Source organism: Scomber scombrus, chromosome 23 (assembly GCF_963691925.1).
Source record: "Scomber scombrus chromosome 23, fScoSco1.1, whole genome shotgun sequence".
In the NCBI taxonomy this organism is placed as follows: domain Eukaryota; kingdom Metazoa; phylum Chordata; class Actinopteri; order Scombriformes; family Scombridae; genus Scomber; species Scomber scombrus.
The window spans coordinates 12,084,198-12,102,964 of record NC_084992.1 but is presented as its reverse complement, the minus strand read 5'-3'; the positions used below and the strand labels follow the sequence as shown (position 1 = coordinate 12,102,964).

The window sequence follows — 18,767 nt, the reverse complement described above, 5'->3', positions numbered from 1 at the left end:
CAGGAAAAATGCTATTTTCTTTTTCGAAAATAACAAGAAACAAGTATCATTATGAATCCTTACAATTATTGCTATAAAAAAAGCTAATTGTTTTGTTAACCAGCATCGTTAATGTTACAGCTCAAGTTTATTGGCAGTTTTAAACCATATTAATTAAAAAAAATTCAATATAAGAACTATGAACACAAAAGCATTGTGTTGGCAGTATTTAGGTATAGATTTTATTTAAAAAACAACAGTATATCCTTGATTTTATTTAAAACATGGCTTTGGTTATGGTTTGGTTGTGTGTATCAAATGTGAAGTAGAATTAATCTTTTAATAATTTTGGTAAATCTGCACATTCTGTATTTTATTTATTTAGACTCTCTGTGTGTGTGTGTTTTACATAAAATAATCCAATAATAAATATGATTCAAACAATATTTTAAAAATATATTTATAAGACAAAAATACTGCATGACATTTCATTAAGAGTTTAGTCAGACTTTAATTTTCTTTGGTAGAAAATATTAAAATTCTCATCACTAATATTTCCCATACAGTAGCACCAGTAATGTTGGTGGAAGTTATGAATATTTTCATCATAATTGAGCTGCAGAACTCAATGCAACTAATTTAAGTTAAATAAGGGCACTTGTGTCTCTTCACATTGTTAGATCAGCATTTGAATGTCACATAATAACAAATGTGTATGTTTGTTTTGGGGGATTTGACTCCTCCTGGCTGGGGAATCAAAATTCACTCCTGCTTGTCCTGCAACCTTTAGGACAAAAAGGTAAAAAGTCTGAAAAGAACACATTCGTCCTAATGTCCTGAAGCATGACAGATCAAAGTCCAAATCTCAGGCAACTTGTCATTTTATGTCTGTGTTTTTAATGTAGGACCTTGAGTAGAACACACAAGTGGAAGTGTAGAAGGTGAGGAGGTCGTCTCCATGGATTGAATCCCGCTGTCTGTGTGAGAGTGTGTGTGCGGCACCACTGAGGTTTGAGTGTCATATGCGTTCGCACCGTCAGGCTCGCTGTCTTTCTCAGTCAGCAGGTGAGGGGGGATGTATCCAGACTGGGGTTTTGAATGCTCCCTGTGGTTGTCAGGGGGTTTAGTGGGACAACGGCCCCTCTTGTCCTGCCCCCGGAAGCCCCTGAGTTTGGGGCTCCAGTGTTCCCGCCACTGGAGGGCCAGAGTGGAACGGTCCGCCACAAGGCGACTTTCCTCTGGGCTCCAGCCCCGCTCTCCCTCCTCGGCACCAATCAGGAGGAAGGTCCGGCCCACGTGAAGGGCTGGGCAGCCACAGGAGAGGTCACGGTCGGGGACCCAAAGGGACTGGGGGCCCCTTCGAACACGGGATGTGGCCCCTGTGCGGAAGACGGTTTGCACCGAGATGGAGAACTGCCACCAGGGACCTGAACGCTCCATCCCTCTCACCTGCACCTTCAGCACTGACAAGCACACAGAGTGGAAAACAGTTTTTCTTTTATTGTTATTTTCATTTAACTTTTGATTACTAATTGTAGTTTTTATTTGACTAATATAATTCCATTCACAAAATCATCAAATTTACAGTTTACAATTAAATCATTGTGTTTAGTATTTCCTGAATGTGCATTGTAATGTGCTGTAACATAAATATAAATACATATAAATATAAATAAAAAATACAAGACACCAACCATAGTCCTTGAAACAATAAGTCTCCAGGTTCATCCTGACTTTAACCTGAGAATGCTGGCAGTAGGAAATACACTCCTCCGCTACATTAGAGAGAGAGGGAGAGAGAGGGAGGGAGAATACATCAAATGAGAGGGTATCATTTCATAGCGAGCATATCAGCACATGTCTTTTCCCCTAATTACAATATGGCTGCTTGTATTTGTCATCACAGTATCCTGTGACTAACAGATGACCCCCGGCTGCAGCAGGTGGGACATTCCTCAAGTCGCCACTAGGAGGGAGTGGTTAGCTACTGGGTGAACACAGCTACTTAGTACACAGAGTTATACTGTATGTATATTTTTGTTGTGAGATTTGATCCAATGGAGGACGTCAAGGCTGTGTATAGCTCTGACATTAAAATAGCGGAGAGTGAAAAGCCTGCTGCAGGGAGTGAAAATTCAACTTCATTAGAGTAGAATAGATACAACTGTCTAGTCCCAGCATTACAGTACATGCAACATCTGATGTAGTAGATCTGTTGTGCATTATTTCTCACGTGAAATTTGTGCCAATTATTCAAGTTTTGAGTACATTTTTTTCCAAAGTAAAACAAGATGTGCAGGTGCTAAAATAAAGTAAAACAGATAAATAGACAAAAATAAAAAAACATAAATAAAATCAAATGTAACTTAAAGGAAAAATAAAGGATAATATGTGAAACACATACATACACTACATAGAAATAGAAAAAAGAAAAAACATACACATGAACATGCAGATTTTTAAGCTTTGAAATGTTCCTTACAAACAATACAGAAGTGGAGGAAATACTGCATTCAAAATATTACATTACCAGCAAAACAGTACCTTATATTATCAAACATATATGACAGAATATTTTGTAGGCTCAAGAGAATACAAGGAGAATATAATTGTTAAATAAATGTAATGGAGAAAAGCATATGAATTGTATTTAAGTAATGTATTTGAGTAAATGTACTAAGATGTGTTAAACTATAGGCCAAAGGTCAACTTTTATTCACTCACCTATGCTGTATTGAGGCTGGAAGACTGGGGTCGGAGCGACCTCTTGAATTCCTGCAAACATAAATACAGTTTCAGACCAGTGACAAGATCAGATACACTGAGAAGCTTCTTCATAACTGTCAGGTTGTGTGTGTGTGTGTGAGTGTGTGTGTTTGTGTTATGTGTGCTATGTCTGCTGTATGCATGCCTGCTCCGAAGATAAGCAAGTGTCAAAACGACCGTGTGTGTGTGTGTGTGTGGTCCTTTTATGGTCTAGAAACACACTCCCTGACGCTCCCTTCAACACGCAAACAGACACAAACTTTACTTTTAGAAATTTAACAAGGTCGAACCATCACTTCTTGTATGGTTTTGTCTCAAACGTTGAACAGAGTCTAATAAAGTTTTGCTCTGTGACTGCGTGTGTCCGTGAACTCGCTGGACTGCACATACTGTATCCAGGCCTCTTGTAAAAGTGTGTATGTGTGTGACAGTGCGGCCATATATTACCAAGCTCACACACTCTGTTCCTCGTCCGTGTCCTGTCCCATCTGACACAACTGGGCCAGTGACATCCTACACCCCCACCCAGCTGACTGTCCCCCCCTCCCCTTCTTGAAGACAGGAAGGTGAGGTGCATACAGTGTAAGTGAGAGGTCACAATCGGGGAAATGAGAGCTCTGTATCGTTTTTATACTAGTGCCAAATTAAGTTCAGCACTGATGGCAGCACTGTACTTCTTTTGGCATCTAGCTGATGGATTTTTTTCTACACAACTTATTTTCATCCTACAGAAACGGAGCCAAAGTTCTCAAATTTTTAACACAAGCAGATGTACTGACGTCTTTGTGTCTGTACTCACTGTGTGTGAGTATGAACAGTAATATGTGAATCATCCTCATAGAGAGAAAGATTTTTCTGGATTGCTCTGTCCAAAGAGGTCAAGAGGTCAGATTTTGCAGAGATTTTGTATTTGTGCCAGACATTTGCTTCCTGACGTGGACTCTGCAGATAGCAGTGACTACAGAAGCAATGAATTTGAGAAGTTTTCAGGCTGGAAAACTGTAGCCTTCATTTTATGCCTTTTAAGGCTGATTATTTTGCCCCAAACATCATTGCCATAGAATAATATTGAAAAATAATACCACACTCTGCCTTTGGATATTATTCATTAAGTGCAGGGGACAAATATGAAGTATAGAAATACCTCAGCAGTGTTTCAAGTATGAAGCAATATTTTGATTGTTTTATGTATAGATAAAGGGAATTAAATGTCTCTGTTTTGCTAGGTGTCTGTCCATTTGCTTTACATTTTTATATTGAAATAATTAGTTTTAATATACCTAAGTGACATAAATCCTACTTATCTAAACTACTACTTAGTGAAACTACATCTACTAGTGCAGTTACGTTAGCTTAAGCAGGAGTTTAGCTAAATTTTCTCCATCAAAGTTGGATCTTGCTACTACTTCATTTTGGGATAACTAATCAATTAGTAAATTATTCAATTCATCAAAATGGGTACTTTGTTCGTACTATGTTTTTTTGTATTTAGTTATATCCCAGTGTCTTAATTTTGATGAAATGTGTTCATTTTTTTATTTTGTAGGGCAAGAACGAAAGAAACCTTCCTTGAACCTCCCGAGCTGCTCAAGGTGTGGACAAAATTTTTTAAGTTTAGCCTGGCTGCCGCATGCCTTGTGGTCAGTTTGATGAGAGGAGAGGAGGCGAGGTGGTGTTGGCGGTGGTAGGGTTCAGTATAGATTCTATACATAGCCTGAGATGGCCTGGCAGTAAAAACAAACAAGGTTTTCTTTCACTCGCTCCTTTCACTAGGAGAGTTATGAGCCTGGGCCCTGCGATGGGGGCTTTTGGAGCCTTGCAACAGGTGTGAAACTCGCCACTGCTGGCTCCCTGTATCACCTGATTGAGGCTTACACAGCGCCAGTGGATGTGTAGTTGTCGGCACTCGTGCAATTAGCCGTGGAAGCGTACGTGGATTAACGCTCATGGCTGAGGTTCGGTGCTGCCTGGGCGCAGAGATATGAGTAGCGACAATACATTTGATCTGACGCTGATCCCAGATCAAATGGAGATGAGGTTTCTCTGTAGCGGTCAACTCATGTTAACACTGCTGTGGAAACCGTCTCTAGGGATGATGAAAAGGGGACACGCTGGGAGATTGGGCCAAATTAGTCCGGACAGCAGCGGCCCCTTTTAAATTGAGATTTGATAAAGGCCTAGGGTGTTTGATAGGAGGTTTAATCCGTTTAGGCCACAAGCAAATGCGTTTGAAGGAGACATTCAAGAGGTCACTTTGTCATGACAGACAGCAATTAAAATTGTGGGATTAGAAGAGCAGGCGGCATACAAATGCAGAATGACAGATGTACAGGAAGACTCTTGCTATTCATATAGAAAACAGAAGTGCAATCTGTTCCTCATTGAAAGTCATATTCATATTCAAACTACAAAAAATCCAGCCTTGCAACATAATCTTACGAAACAGTGTGTCATGTGATTTACCCCAATTGTCTAGATAGGATTGTAAATTTTTAGAAAACAATGCAACATTATTTTTTTTGCATAGTTGGCTCTTTTAAGAAGCTTTTAATGAAGACCATTTCCCATAAAACCAAACCACTGTGGGGAAAGTGGCATTCATGTGGTGTTGGAATAATTGCAAAAATGAGTTCCCAACTGGGAAAAGTCACATGAACATGAAATTGGAACAACTCAGAAAATCAGTGAAGTTTTGTTACATGATTTGCTGAAAGTTGACGTTAAATACTCAGAAACTTGGTGGATGAAAGTAAATGTTTGGTTGATGGCAAGAAACTTACTAATTCATATATTGCATATCAATTTTTTGCTCACATGACATTTGTAATATAGTGTTAGGTTTTAACTGTTGATTGTTTATACTTAGAGTGACCTAGATTAGTTCAAAATGTTTTACAACAAAATGTACATGCACCAAGTGCAAAAACACAAAAAATGGATGGAAAATGTAACTGTGCATGAGAGAAAATAAAACCGACTTGATATTACTAAACACAAGAATAAATAAAGTGGAAATATGATACATAGAATGCGTCCATTAGTGGTGTAATTTGAGAATTAGTAAATGAAAACTCAGATCTGGGTTTCAATGTTATATTTTGTGCTTGAATCCATGATGGTGGGCAGTTTGGATGATTGAATGAGACGTTACACTGCAATTCAGACTGAATTAGGTCATTACAGATCCCATGGCACCTATGGCAAAGAGTAGGGGGCTCCCCGGTATCCTGGCAAAATTCCCAATCTGGCTCTCTCTATCTGGCCACCTGATCATCTCCCAGTGTAAATGGGTCAATGATTCCCTCCCTCCACCATTATTATCATTATTATTATTAGTTAGGTGAGGCTAAGATGGTAAAAGGCGTGGGGAAGAGAGTGTGTGGCAGTTTTCTTTCATTTGATTCAGTTTAATTAACTATTTTGTTAATAAATATCACTTTTTTTATACATACTCCTGCCTCTTGATGTGCTTCTTTAACATCTCTTTAAGAGTTTCTGTCAGGGCCCGGTAGTGTTGTGATGTATTTTTGTAGGTTTAGTTTTGATCTTGTCTCCTTCCTGTTTTATTTTTGGTGTGTTTTCCCTTGTCTTGTCTAGCTTCCTCCCCTCCTGTTTGCCTCCCTTCCCCTAATGTGTTACACCTGTGCCTCGTTAGTCTCCAGGGTATATATGTGGTGTGCTCTTTCCCTTCTGTGCCAGATCGTCTTGTCAGTTTCTTGTCAGAGTTCCAGCGTTCAAATATCAATATATCTTCTAGTGTTATCAACCAGTTTTGCCTTTTGGATTCCGAGTTTTGCCTAACTTTGGCAGCACAACATCTTTGAGCTGTGAAACAGGAGACTCACGTATGCATGGCCGTAGAGGGGACCTGCCCTGTTTGAATCCCGGGGCACAGCGGTTACACCTGAGGCCGGTCACTCCTTCTCGACACAGACACTGACCTGATGTCTGGTTACACCAGCGACCCACTGCTCCCAAAGCATGGCACTGACACGCTGGAAAAGATAAAGAGAAAATTAAGTCTTGATGTTAAATTAACAATAATTTGTTATTTGTAAGTTACAGTCAGCGGTACAAGCACCTTTTTGCTAAGTTGCTATCATGAGCATGTTATCAATCAGCCTATTTACATATTTAGCAAACATGTAGCAACATTAGCATCATTTTTCAAGCAACCTGACAAATATAAGTCCAATATTCACTCTTCTTGTAGCTCTGTTTTTTGTCTCCCAACAACTAGTGAGAAAAACATCTGGCTCTTTAGTTGCTAATATCTCCATTATGTTCACAAGCTAGTTGCTAACGTTGTTTATCTGCAGCCCAAAGTTTGGAGGGAAGTGTACTAGTCTGGAAATAAACATTTTTTTGCGTTAACTGCGCAGTTTTGTGGACAAGATAGTGCATCAAGATGTATAATGTCACATATTCAAATGATCTCTTTCTTGTTGAAACATGATGTTGGGATGAGACATGATGAAGCACCCTCACAAAAAGTCCTACAGGTTACATGAGCAATGATTTTAACCTGTCAAACAACTGAACATCACTTAAGGAAAGACAGTCGGTTTCATTTGATTTGAGCACGGAAGGAAGACTTCCTGTTTTTAGTTAGACTACATATTCACGCCTACTAGCTATAGTGTCAGTTTAATTGTGTCTATAGCAAAACCTTATTTATAAAATCAAAATCTGTTACTGAACAAAAGACAAGAGTAGGAGTAGAGGGTGTAGACCATCCATCAGTGACATACGTCAGGTTTAATCCTGCATGACAGCAGGCATCTGTCCTGAGGGAGTGTCCTCGAGCAAGATATAAGACCTCTACTGACACCAGAAAAGCTATTTTATGTCCTGATGTGTAAACAAAGACAAATACCTCAGCAGTGTTTCAACAGAACATCACATCCTGCCAGAAATGGTGTGGTTTGGTTTACTGATGACATTCTTACATATTTACATGTCAAACCAAATAACATTTATAAAGATGGAGAAAAGTAATAAAGGTGCGATTAAAAAAAGGAAAATGTAATCATAAAAGCAGACAAAAACTAAACTAATGGGTTTTCTTTGGTTTCTGTTCCTTAATATTTGGCTGTTGTAATGCTGTATAATGATTACTGCCCAGATTTGCTGTGGTTTACATTGCAAAGCTTTTTATTTATCACTACTATCACGGGATAAGACCCAATGAGAGAAGACAGATAGACACAGAGGAAGCCACACTTCAGCAGCTCTGTTCACACTCCAATAATGTTTAAACAAATCTTACAAGAAGTCCAAACAACCTGTCTGGAGAAAATGAATAATTGGCCTCTGAAGGGTAATTCAGTGAAGTATAGCATCAATAAATTAAAGCAGAAATGCAGGACTGTGTGTAAAGATGTTTTTTTAAAAAATACAGTGTATAAAAAAGTGATAAAATGTAGTCATGTTTGATCCTAGATCATAACTGTTTTCATCGCTACACGTGTGTCTAGCTCCCAGAAAGCCCATTAACTTTGGATATATTAGTCCCGTGGTCAACTTTTCACACGAGCATGCCAGAGTGTCACAGTTACTTAGGACATGTGACCAGTCAAAGGTCAGAGGTCACAGCAGATGCCAACCGTTGGTAATGATGAGGATACAGGTGGCAGCTCAGTGGGGTTGGTGTGTAGTTTATTTGTGTGTGTATGTGTATCACTAACAGGAATAGCTGTCCACTCTCACAATGTAACCACCCCATAAACACTTCTGTGTGCCTGGAGACAGAGACAGAGTGGGCACGTTAACACACGCAGAGAGCATTCAGACAGTTAGACATAAACGCCGTCGATCACACTTTGATTTGCTTTTTTATCTTCCACTGATGCAGAAAATGTCAGTTGTTATAGTCACATGTCATGCAGCCATGCATTTGGACAAATACACAATGAAGAAAGCACTTCCTCTTTCCCCTGGACCCTGCCCCACACACAAACACACACACTTCCAGTGACTGACGTTGGCAGGCCTTGCGATGGTGCAGCGGCTTGCCGTGGTCGCGGGTGTATCCATTCTGGCAGTACTGGCAGTGGCGTCCGGCAGTGTGGTGGCGACACTTCTGACACACGCCTCCGCTGCGCCGTCCCGACTGCTGAAACACCTCCATGCTGAAGCGGCACTTGTTTGAGTGGCCGTTACACTCACAGGCTGGGGAATGGACACAAATAATGAATACCAGGGAAGAGAAACAGATGTTTTAGATTGGTCCATTTTTTAATAAGGCTGACGTTCAGGTTTAGGGGGGTGAAATATATATGAGGAATATAACTGGAGACATCTGCGTTGTGTTGGTCAGTAATGACCATGTTATGATACTATCACTTATTTTGTGCTAATCTCTTTATTTTGACTGGAACAGATAATAATGCAATAATACAATTTCCTGCTCCAGCTCCTCTGCCACAGGAGAATAGTATAACAGAACAATTTTGGCATATTCACATTCATTGAAAAAGAAACAAGTCAAAAAAAATGTCAGATATAATTACAACTTGTGACCTGTTACTTATTACTGTATAATGAATAGTTTAAATGGGAAAAACTGAAAACAGAATTTCTGGCTTTAATGTTTTCAGTGACCCAAAATTGTACTATATCGGTTTACATATATTATATATCTTTATTTATTTATATAACATAATGTAATATATCTATTTCCAACTACATACGTATCTAATATTTTATGTAAGTTAAGTTTTTTAGATCAGTATTTGTTTTCTATACTTTTTGAAGTGTTTAGAAAGAGAAAGCAAAAAATCTAATAAAATGTAACTTTGTATGTGCAACTACCACTACTACTACTACTACTACTACTACTACTACTACTACTAAGTACTACTGTCAGGGCCCGGTTGTGTTGTGGTGTATTTTTGTAGGTTTGGTTTTTGTCTTGTCTGCTTCCTGTTTTATTTTGGTGTGTTTTCCCTTGTCTTGTCTAGCTTCCTCCCCTCCTGTTTGCCTCCCCTCCCCTAATGTGTTACACCTGTGCCTCGTTGTTATCCAGGGTATATATGTGGTGTGCTCTTTCCATTCTGTGCCAGATGTTCTTGTCAGTTTCATGTAATTTTCTGGTCAGAGTTCCGGAGTTTATATCTATATATATATATATTCTGGTGTATCGACCAGTTTTGCCTTTTGGATCCCAAGTTTGCCTAGTGATTTTGAACTTCTGCCCTGTGTTTTGGATTTCCCAGTTTTTGACTTCTGGACCGATAATTGTAAAATTATCTCTTTTTTAAAAAACATTGAGAATAAGAAAACATACAGGGAATAACGACATCATTCTTTAAAACTATTTTCATCCAGTACTCACCAACACAGGGGTTTGGGTGAGTAGGTGTAGCTCGATGCCAGGGTCTGTCAAAGTGGAAATCCTCACACACATCACAGTCTGGCCCCGCCGTGTGATGCTCACACACACATACTGCCCGCCCTGAGTCGTCACGACGACATCTGGAAGCGTGTCCGTTACATTTACACCTGCCTCCGACCTGCAGGTCGGAGAGGGCTAGAGGAGCTCGTACCGGGGAGATAAAAGCAGACGGCAGAGCCACCTGCAGATTTCTGGAGCTTTGTCTCGTGTTGAGATTATTGTTCCTCCGCTTCCTCAGCTCCCGCCCTTTGTTGCCCCTGCTCTGCCCTTCAACTGTCCAATTACAGACGCCATTTTGGCAATGCGGCCAATGATTGTTTTCCCTCTTGCGGCCACGTCCCCTGTTTTTCCCGCCTTTCTTTGAAGACGGGAGCGTGGCAGCGCTGAAACTGTCCCCGCCTTCCTTGCTGGTCACATTGTGCCCATCTTCATCTTGACCTGACCCTTTATAATGACCCTTGCGTCCAGGTTTGTCCATTTTCTCCCCTCTGTTCCTCACTCTGATCTCTGAGTTTTTTATCTCCCTGTTAAAAAATGCCAGTGTATTATCTGTCTTGTCAACCTGATCTCCAGTGTTTCCCTTGTGGCCTGATCTCCACCTCAGAAACCCAGTCCCCCTTTCCTCTTCTGTACTATCACGCGATCGTGCTTCTTCCTTCTTATCTGAACTACCCGATTTGGCCTCTTTGGACAATTTGTGGAAGACCACACGGATGTCTGTGGCCGTCACCCAGTCCTGGAGGGTGGGGCTGTAGTCGAAATCCGGAGAGGATGGACGTCCGTCCAGGGTGGAGAAGGCCAGCACCATGCCACCCCGCTGCTTTTGCAAGGGTCGGGGATCTGAGCAGAGAGGTTCTGTCTCTTGATGCCTGGTCTGAGCTACCATCTGGGAAGGCAGCTCAAAGTTCCTGAGGCAGTCGCTGGAGTAATGCTGCATTGGCCTCCAAGTGCGCCCATAGTCCATCGACTTCAGGATGGAGATGGAGATGGGGTCTGATGGCTCCCCGTGATGGCAGAACTGCAAACTTATATAGGTGATTTCAAAGCGTCGTCCCAGGGGCAGGGTGAAGATCCAGTCCCCGGTGTCGGTACCTCTGTGAGCTGTCCAGCAGGTAAGGTTGTGAGGATTATGCAGGTCAGTCAAGGTTGTGATGTCATCATAATCAGACCCTTGGAACGAGTGGGTGGCATTGACTGAGACCCCATAGGCGGCATTGATGAACTCTGATAAGCAGTGTCGTGGACGGCCATCTAGGTGGTAGCAGGGATCATGAGGTGAAGTCCAGCTCAACGGGATGTGAGAGAGGGAAGAGGAGATGAGGGACGGAGGAAGGCAAAGGAGGAGTAGAAGGAAAACAGGGAAGAGAGAGGTGGAGGGGGGAGGGGAAAAGGGTATGAACATCATGTCATCGAGCCTGGGGAAGAAAAAAAAGATGATTTTAAGAGGAAACCATGGGAGCTAGATCATAAAAGGAAAAAAAATACACAAACTGATTGATTTATATGACTTACATTTTAAGCCAAAGGAGGAAATCTAAGATAGACCACCTGTGCCTTTATTGAAAACACATGATACCAGCTCAATGCATCATTTCAAACTGCACCTTATTGGCTTTTCATAGATGCCAGTAAAGACCTCATCCTGTAAAAATGTAATCTCCAATCTTCACTGTAGTGTCAGCCACTGTTCTGAACCCATGACCTCACAGCCTTTAGGAACTTAACAGTTTTGAAACTCCCCTTAACCCCAAAAAAGAGTGGATGAGTGCGGGTGAAGAAGGGCGCGCAACAAGCGGGTCTGTCTGGAATGACAAAAAACATGCCCGACAGCTGGGGCTAAACCCCGAGCTGGACCACATCCATCACGTTTATGGCCCTCCTTTTCAAATCCTTTACCATCGGTCAGTGCTGCAGGCGAGCGAGAAGCCCGAGCATGAGCAGACTGAGGTGTTATCAAGCGGGGAAGAGGTTATGAGAAAAAACACGAGAGAGAACGGAGGAGAGGGAAGGAGCGGGGTCAGATTAGTCTTGAAGATGGTAGGAAATGATTTATAGATTGAAATGTGGGGCTTGAGCCCCTACTTGGATACTTCCGTGGTAAAGACAAACACAGACTTGTGTACATCCACAGTGTGAACAAATCCCTTTCCGTCTCATACAACTGGTGATCAGTGTAATTTATTCCTCTGTCAAAATTTCATACCCGAGAGCATTAATTCTGGCATGTGGACAAAACGAACAATGAATCTACTTTCTGGAACCAGTGATTTATTGTTTTTATCGCTCACCCAAAGCCCTGAAGCACATTCCCTGCAACCACCTCTTTTCCATGTTTCTTTCTAAGAAGTTCAACATCTTCCACTTTCACTTTTGGGTCATCTATTTCCTCTCCTTCTTAAAAAGGTGGTCATTTTCACATGAATAACTACCTCTCTTCCATATTTTCAAACAACTTTCCCTTTGCTCTACCGTCTCCCTGCCCATCTATCACCTGCCCCCTTCATTCTGTTCTGGGAATATTCTTAACTGCTCCGAGATTCATGGTGTCCTAACAAGCGTTTGACAGTGACAGCAAAGTCAGCAGGGCTGCATAAACCAAACCCGTAGGAGAGGACGGGGCTGAGATCCTCTCCGGCCTCGTCATCCCGCTCAATTAGCCAACGACCGAAATATGAGGCTTCCCTCAGGGACCACACAGCTCTACGGGCCTGTGAGAAGGCTATGGCATTCCCTCGGCTGCCGTGGACAAACTGTTTCACTCCTGATCAACAAAAGCAAAGACACACTAGAAAGTGGATCAGCCAAACCTGCTTAGGACAAAAGGGAGGATCAGACGTATCAAGCGACTATGTTTTGTGCCGTTGGTGCTACTGGAAACGGCACAAGAAAGGAAATGTGTACAGTGATGAGTTGTCTGGCTGTGACCCTAGTGCCACTGAGAAACATTCCTGGGGTTCAGAATCGGCAGGCCATTCCTGACGAGTCGAGACATGCCCCAAGGGAACCTGAAAGCACTGATCAAAAGCAGGACTCATAGGATGATTGGGTGATTAATTAGTTCTCTGGTTTCATGCAGTGTTGATGTTTTTTGCTGTAAAAGAAGGGAAGACAGTGTCAAGGGGACTATGAGCAGGCTAAAGGTTACTAGAGGATTCAGGGAAGTGGTGGAAGAATTCACTCTGGATGAGGAATGAAGAGTGAGCGTAGGCGGGTGGGAGTTCAGCGTAGGGGAGGGTGGGACGAGTGAAACAGGGGGCGGTTGTTTAACATTCCCATGACATGCACTTGTTCTTGTCTTTGTCACATTACATGACTAATTAAACATCGGCCCATTACAACCACTTTAATAAATGGATGCTCATCTGAGAGAGGCCCCTGAGGTTTTTTAATGCGCCCCTCTAGGCCAAATCCAGACTCTCTCTTCTTCCGAAACCAGATCATCTGTCTGGCACCGCCAACGTAACCCACTGGATATAGTTTCAACGTTTTTTCTCTGCCGCTTTCCATAAATTCACACAGCCAGAGTGTCAGAAGAAACATGCTAAAGATGAGCGGCTTTTACTATTAATATTACTTTTGATAAGAATAACATGCAATAACCACACTTCATGGGTATTTTACACCAGTTTGGCATGGCTGCATAATGGCAACAAATAGTTGGAAAGAGGTCAATATCATCGCCATTTTTATTCTCACTGGTAACTGCACAAAATAGTCTAAGGTGCAAACAGTAACCTTTACAAATGCAAATCTGCATTGATTTTGGAGGAAAAATGTATCACAGACAAAGTTTTGAAATGACTTGGCAGTAATTTCCGTCTTTCAAAAAGCTTATACAGCCAAATAGTCGTATGATGAGATCAACAACATCTCCGGACGGTGATCTTTAGAAGCAGCTATGCTTGGCTGGCAAGGGGCTGGAAAAATACTTGCTGACAACCTGGGGGCATGTTTACAGCACAGTCCAACAGACGAGAGCGAGGAGACCACCGCTCATGTTCGTGCTCAAAGCCCAGAGCAACAAGCTGCAGTCCATATTTATTTTCTAATTTAACTCCTCTTCCTTCATTTTTCATTACACTGAAATCTAAGTGCCTGGTGAACTTGAAGAAGCCAAAAAGTTGATGTCAGGAAAAAAAACACAAATGCCTTTAATTATGGTTTGGTGAAAACAATACAAATTGTGTTGTAGTTTGTGAATTTGTGCATAAACAGTGGTTATAAAGAGTATACACCCATCTCGTTTTCATGTTTTATTGTCTCACAACATTGAATCAAAATTGATTGCATGTGTTTTTTAAAAATCATGATCAACAAAAAACACAACTATAAAATATAAAATGTTTGCAAGTATGCAAAGTCAGCACTTATGACTGTATTTCAAGAGAATATTGGGGCTGTAACTATTGAAATATGAACAATTATCTGAGAAAATACAACAGGAAGCTTGAAGCTTGGTCTTTTTTTAATGTGCTTTTTGCACCACTGAAGTCTTTGTTCTTTTTTGTTTATTTTGCTAATATTTGGTTTGTGTCTATTTCTACATTTTGCATACTGTATATGTACGTCATATCTTGATGCAAGGCAAAGAACCTAGTTAATAGAGTACAGAGAGGAAAGTCAGAAAAAGATCATCACACGAGTGACTTGGCCTTTTTTAAGCAATTTGACCAATAAGAGGAGATTTTTAGAACTTCATGCTGCTTCACAAACACTTCTCATGATTTGCAGGAAATGAGCACTGCAGCAGGTTCCTGCAATAAAGCGGGGGAACCTCTGGAAATTGCGTGGGACTCTGTCTCTAGCTACCTGTTAACTCACTTTGGCCTGTTCACACTTTAGAGTCTTGGTCTAGAGCTGTTCTGGTGAGCAGATGAGCTGGATTTGGCCTGTCTCACACATTTTAACATTCCTCGTCATGGGCAGCAGCTCTGGACAGCCAGATGGAGGCAAACATGTTAAATTCAATTGCTCGGCTGTTTTCTGATAAGTTAAAAAAAAGAATAAATTGTGTTTTTTTTGGTTAAATAAACAGGAGACTGTGCAGTTAAAAGAGACCAAGCTGACAGTCACTGGGAAGATTTCCCAGGCTTCTACATTGCTCTGCTCTAAGACACGGAGCCTTTAAATAAATATGATCAATTATATAAGCCAGCTCTTATAGCCTGCATGTTTGAAGCTGAACCAAGGCACCTGTTGGAGCATGTTACCACACTGACACCTTTGTTAATTTGCAATTGTCCTCAGCCGGTCAGAAATACAACACTGGGTGAGAAGAGAAAGGCTACGTATGCGGCCTGTATTCCCAAACTGCATTCCTGCCTGCACAGTTGAAGCCTGTGTGTGTGTTATTCCACACGGAGCGGATTCCAGGAGTTCTGTTTTTGGTGTAATAATCTAATTTTAGTGGGGCAGCCCGGGAGGTGGAAGCAACAGACAGCACAAAATGGATTATCACTGCTTGTATCTTTAGCTAAAGGCCTCTGTCATTCATGTTTGCACCTCCAACAAACTGCCAATCCAGTGGATGTGCAAGGGCCTCCAGGGGCCAAGTGTACCTCCCCAGGCGCACGGAGGGTGCCTCTGCCTCTGCATTGACCCATATGAGCCCTGCTGCTTCACTTTTAAATAAAAAAACACATGTTACCCACTTGATATTTAAAGTTTCCTGTCAATCCCCCACCCCTCCTTTACAGGCTCTCATACAAGTTGGCAAGGCGCTTTCCATGGGGGCTTCACATGTTGATATTGAAAAACAGATGGAAATGAAATCACTGTGATTTCATGTTGCAGTCACGCCAAAGACAACCTCGGGCATGACGGAAAAATTAAGGCCCTATGGTTGTAATTGCGTGTCAATTAAATCCACAAGGTGCCATACAGCCTATTACTAATGAGGAGCAGGAGTTAAAACAAAAACACTATATTTTGGCCAGAGCTGCAGCTTTTATGAGCACAAAAACAAATAAAAAACACCCAGGATATGTGTCAGATAATTTATTATCTTAATGATTATCAGATTATGAAAAGAAATAGGCTAAATAACAGCCTGTTTGAATTTTCACCACTGCCAAAAAGGCCTCAACTGTAAAATTGTGCTGACATTTATACAAAAATGTACGCCCCAATATCCTAACAATACAGTCATGTGTCTATTAAAGCAAATACGGTATATTTTCTTTCATACTGGTCCTGCAAAGGGATTTTTAAGAAAACAAATTAACTACAGACGAACCTTAAAAGGCAAACAGCCTGCAGTCACACGCATGATGCAGGCGTTGCATTTAATGGACCTGAGAATAATGATTCACTCGCCACAGTTCACTGAACATAAATGTTTATCATATTTAGTTTGATTACTTTGGCAAGAGCTAACAGTGAAGCCCGGAGCCTAATTGCCTCAATTCTGCAGAGCTAATTGCACTTGTTAAGCAGAAATTGGCTCCAGTCAATTAGCTTTATCTCCCTGAGAGAAACAATAATATTTATAGTGTTACTCTATCGCAACTTGATCAGTCAGCTTTTTAAGTAGGCATACATGATTCAGACGGCTTTAAAAAAAGAAGAAGAAAAAAGAAATAAATATTGTCTTGCATGTGTTCTGCTTTTAGGACGGATGATTTCAACAATCCATCAACTAATTAATGATCCATTCCAACTAATTAAAAATTGTTTCATTGGCGTGTAATGTCACTGTTTAGATTGTTATATTCAATTTTATCTGCATCATTAGACTACAATGACACACAAATCTAACATCAATGCCTTAAATTATATTATAATAAAGAGTGGATTGTCCCAGCGGCACATGTTACAACAAGCTCATTTGTGGGGGGAAAAGCTAAAGCTAAAATCTTTGGTTTTATGTTGACATGAGTTTTAAATTAAACAATTAAAAAAAACATAATTAAGACTACACATTGGCCTGCTGTGGTCTCATAGATTTAACCATCAAACTTCCGTCAAATACAGTAAAACAAACCCCAATAGTTTAAGTCCCTGAAGGCCCAGACCTGTGCAATTTAATAATATAAATTAAATTGATAAAAATATAGCCTGAAATACTTCTATATCAGCTGATTTTCTAAGAATAAGTTGAGCAACGATAAGAGATAAAATGTCAGGATATTTAGTCCGTTTGGTAAATTATTAGAAAGTGTAGAGCAGAACACGCAGCATCGTGCTACTAACTCCTCTGCTGCACATTTTAATGCAGTTTCCAAATAAAATTTCTGTGAATGGATTCCTTATCTTTGCTTCGTCTTATAGTGCCAAAAAAACAGGATCGGACTTGCCGCCCATTACGCGCGAATTCAACAGATGACAAGTTAAAACTTCACACAGTCAAGTATCTGCGAAAGACATTTAAGAAAGAGGTAAATCATAAGAGCTCACCATGTGCCTCCAAGTGATTCTCCTTCTCCTTACTTCTTCTGCTCCTGCGGTCCCTCCTGATCATGAAGAGCAGCGCAGCAAGTGTCCGGACATCCAGCTCCAGCGCTTCTGGAGAGGAGCAGAAGACAGACCTGCCGAGAGGGGGCAACACACCGGGTACTGTGGAGGAGGAGGAGGGGAGGGGAGGGGAGGGGGGCAAATTAACGGGATCTGTGGGGAGGTGCGTCTCTCCTTATAGTAACTGAACTGAGCCAAGTGCTCCCACCTCGAGAGGAATCACATCCTGCTTGACGCACGGCGCACATCTGCCAAACTGGCTCATATGGCAAATATATATCCATCAAACTCAAATCCAACGTGGTGTTTAGGTTTAAAATGAGTCCAACAGGGCCGATAATCTTTTTAGATTTAATGTTTTGTTGACTTCAGTGTTAAAACACTTTAAAAACGTTTCCTTTGCCCAATAATGTTAACACCCACCATATATCCTCTGAATGTCTCTGACAAACTGTATTCCCCCCAAAGAAATTTTGCTAATTAGATATTCATTATACAGAATCCATTTTACTTTGTTCTGAAACTCCTATGTGTATGTGTGTATACATATATATTATTTACTGAAGCATCTTTATTAAATACACATTTAAGGTATTTGTAACACTTGAATTGGTCATTTTATGCTACACTTTAAAAAAAAATACTGTTTAATACTTTTATTTTACTTTAAAAATACTTCTACCCCACAGATATAGTTACAGACTACTTTGCATTTTATGTTTATACACACAATATTTGTAAAAAATTGTATTACAGCAGTGATAACCTTCCCTTTTGACACTTTAAAGTTATTGTACTTATAACACCTAAAAGGATTATACCTTTTAAATCTGCAATTTATACTTCTGTCATGTTATTTTGTCCTATTTTCAATGTACAACTTTAATGGAGTATTTTTACAGTGTGGTATTTCTACTGGATCTGGATACTTCCTCCACCCCTGTCAGCTTGTAAAATATGATGCACTGTTACAGATTAAACTACGCAACAGGATAAAATTACCCTCCACCCTGACCCACAACAAATGCTGCTCTCACTTCATACATCAATAATCCTAAAAATGCAACATGCTGAAAAGGCCCATTGTGCACACTGAGTGCTCCAACTTTTGACACTGGTATACATTTTTCTAAAACACTTTTACTTCTAAAATACATTACTTTTACATAATTAA

General features: G+C 40.8%; 2 protein-coding genes across 2 annotated transcripts in view; both read right to left on the bottom strand.

Annotated features, from left to right (window-relative positions):
- The window catches only part of acap1 (ArfGAP with coiled-coil, ankyrin repeat and PH domains 1), a 479,281-nt gene that overhangs the window by 199,628 nt on the left and 260,886 nt on the right, over window positions 1-18,767 (bottom strand). The gene's annotated exons all lie outside the window — the stretch shown is intronic.
- Window positions 209-11,549, bottom strand: ntn5 (netrin 5). Its single transcript, XM_062444886.1, has 6 exons — window positions 10,082-11,549; window positions 8,728-8,916; window positions 6,591-6,740; window positions 2,704-2,754; window positions 1,674-1,754; window positions 209-1,442 (listed from the first exon to the last, which is right to left on the bottom strand). The coding sequence occupies exons 1-6, from the start codon at window positions 11,544-11,546 to the stop codon at window positions 862-864; spliced, it is 2,517 nt and encodes an 838-aa protein (XP_062300870.1). The 5' UTR covers window positions 11,547-11,549; the 3' UTR covers window positions 209-861.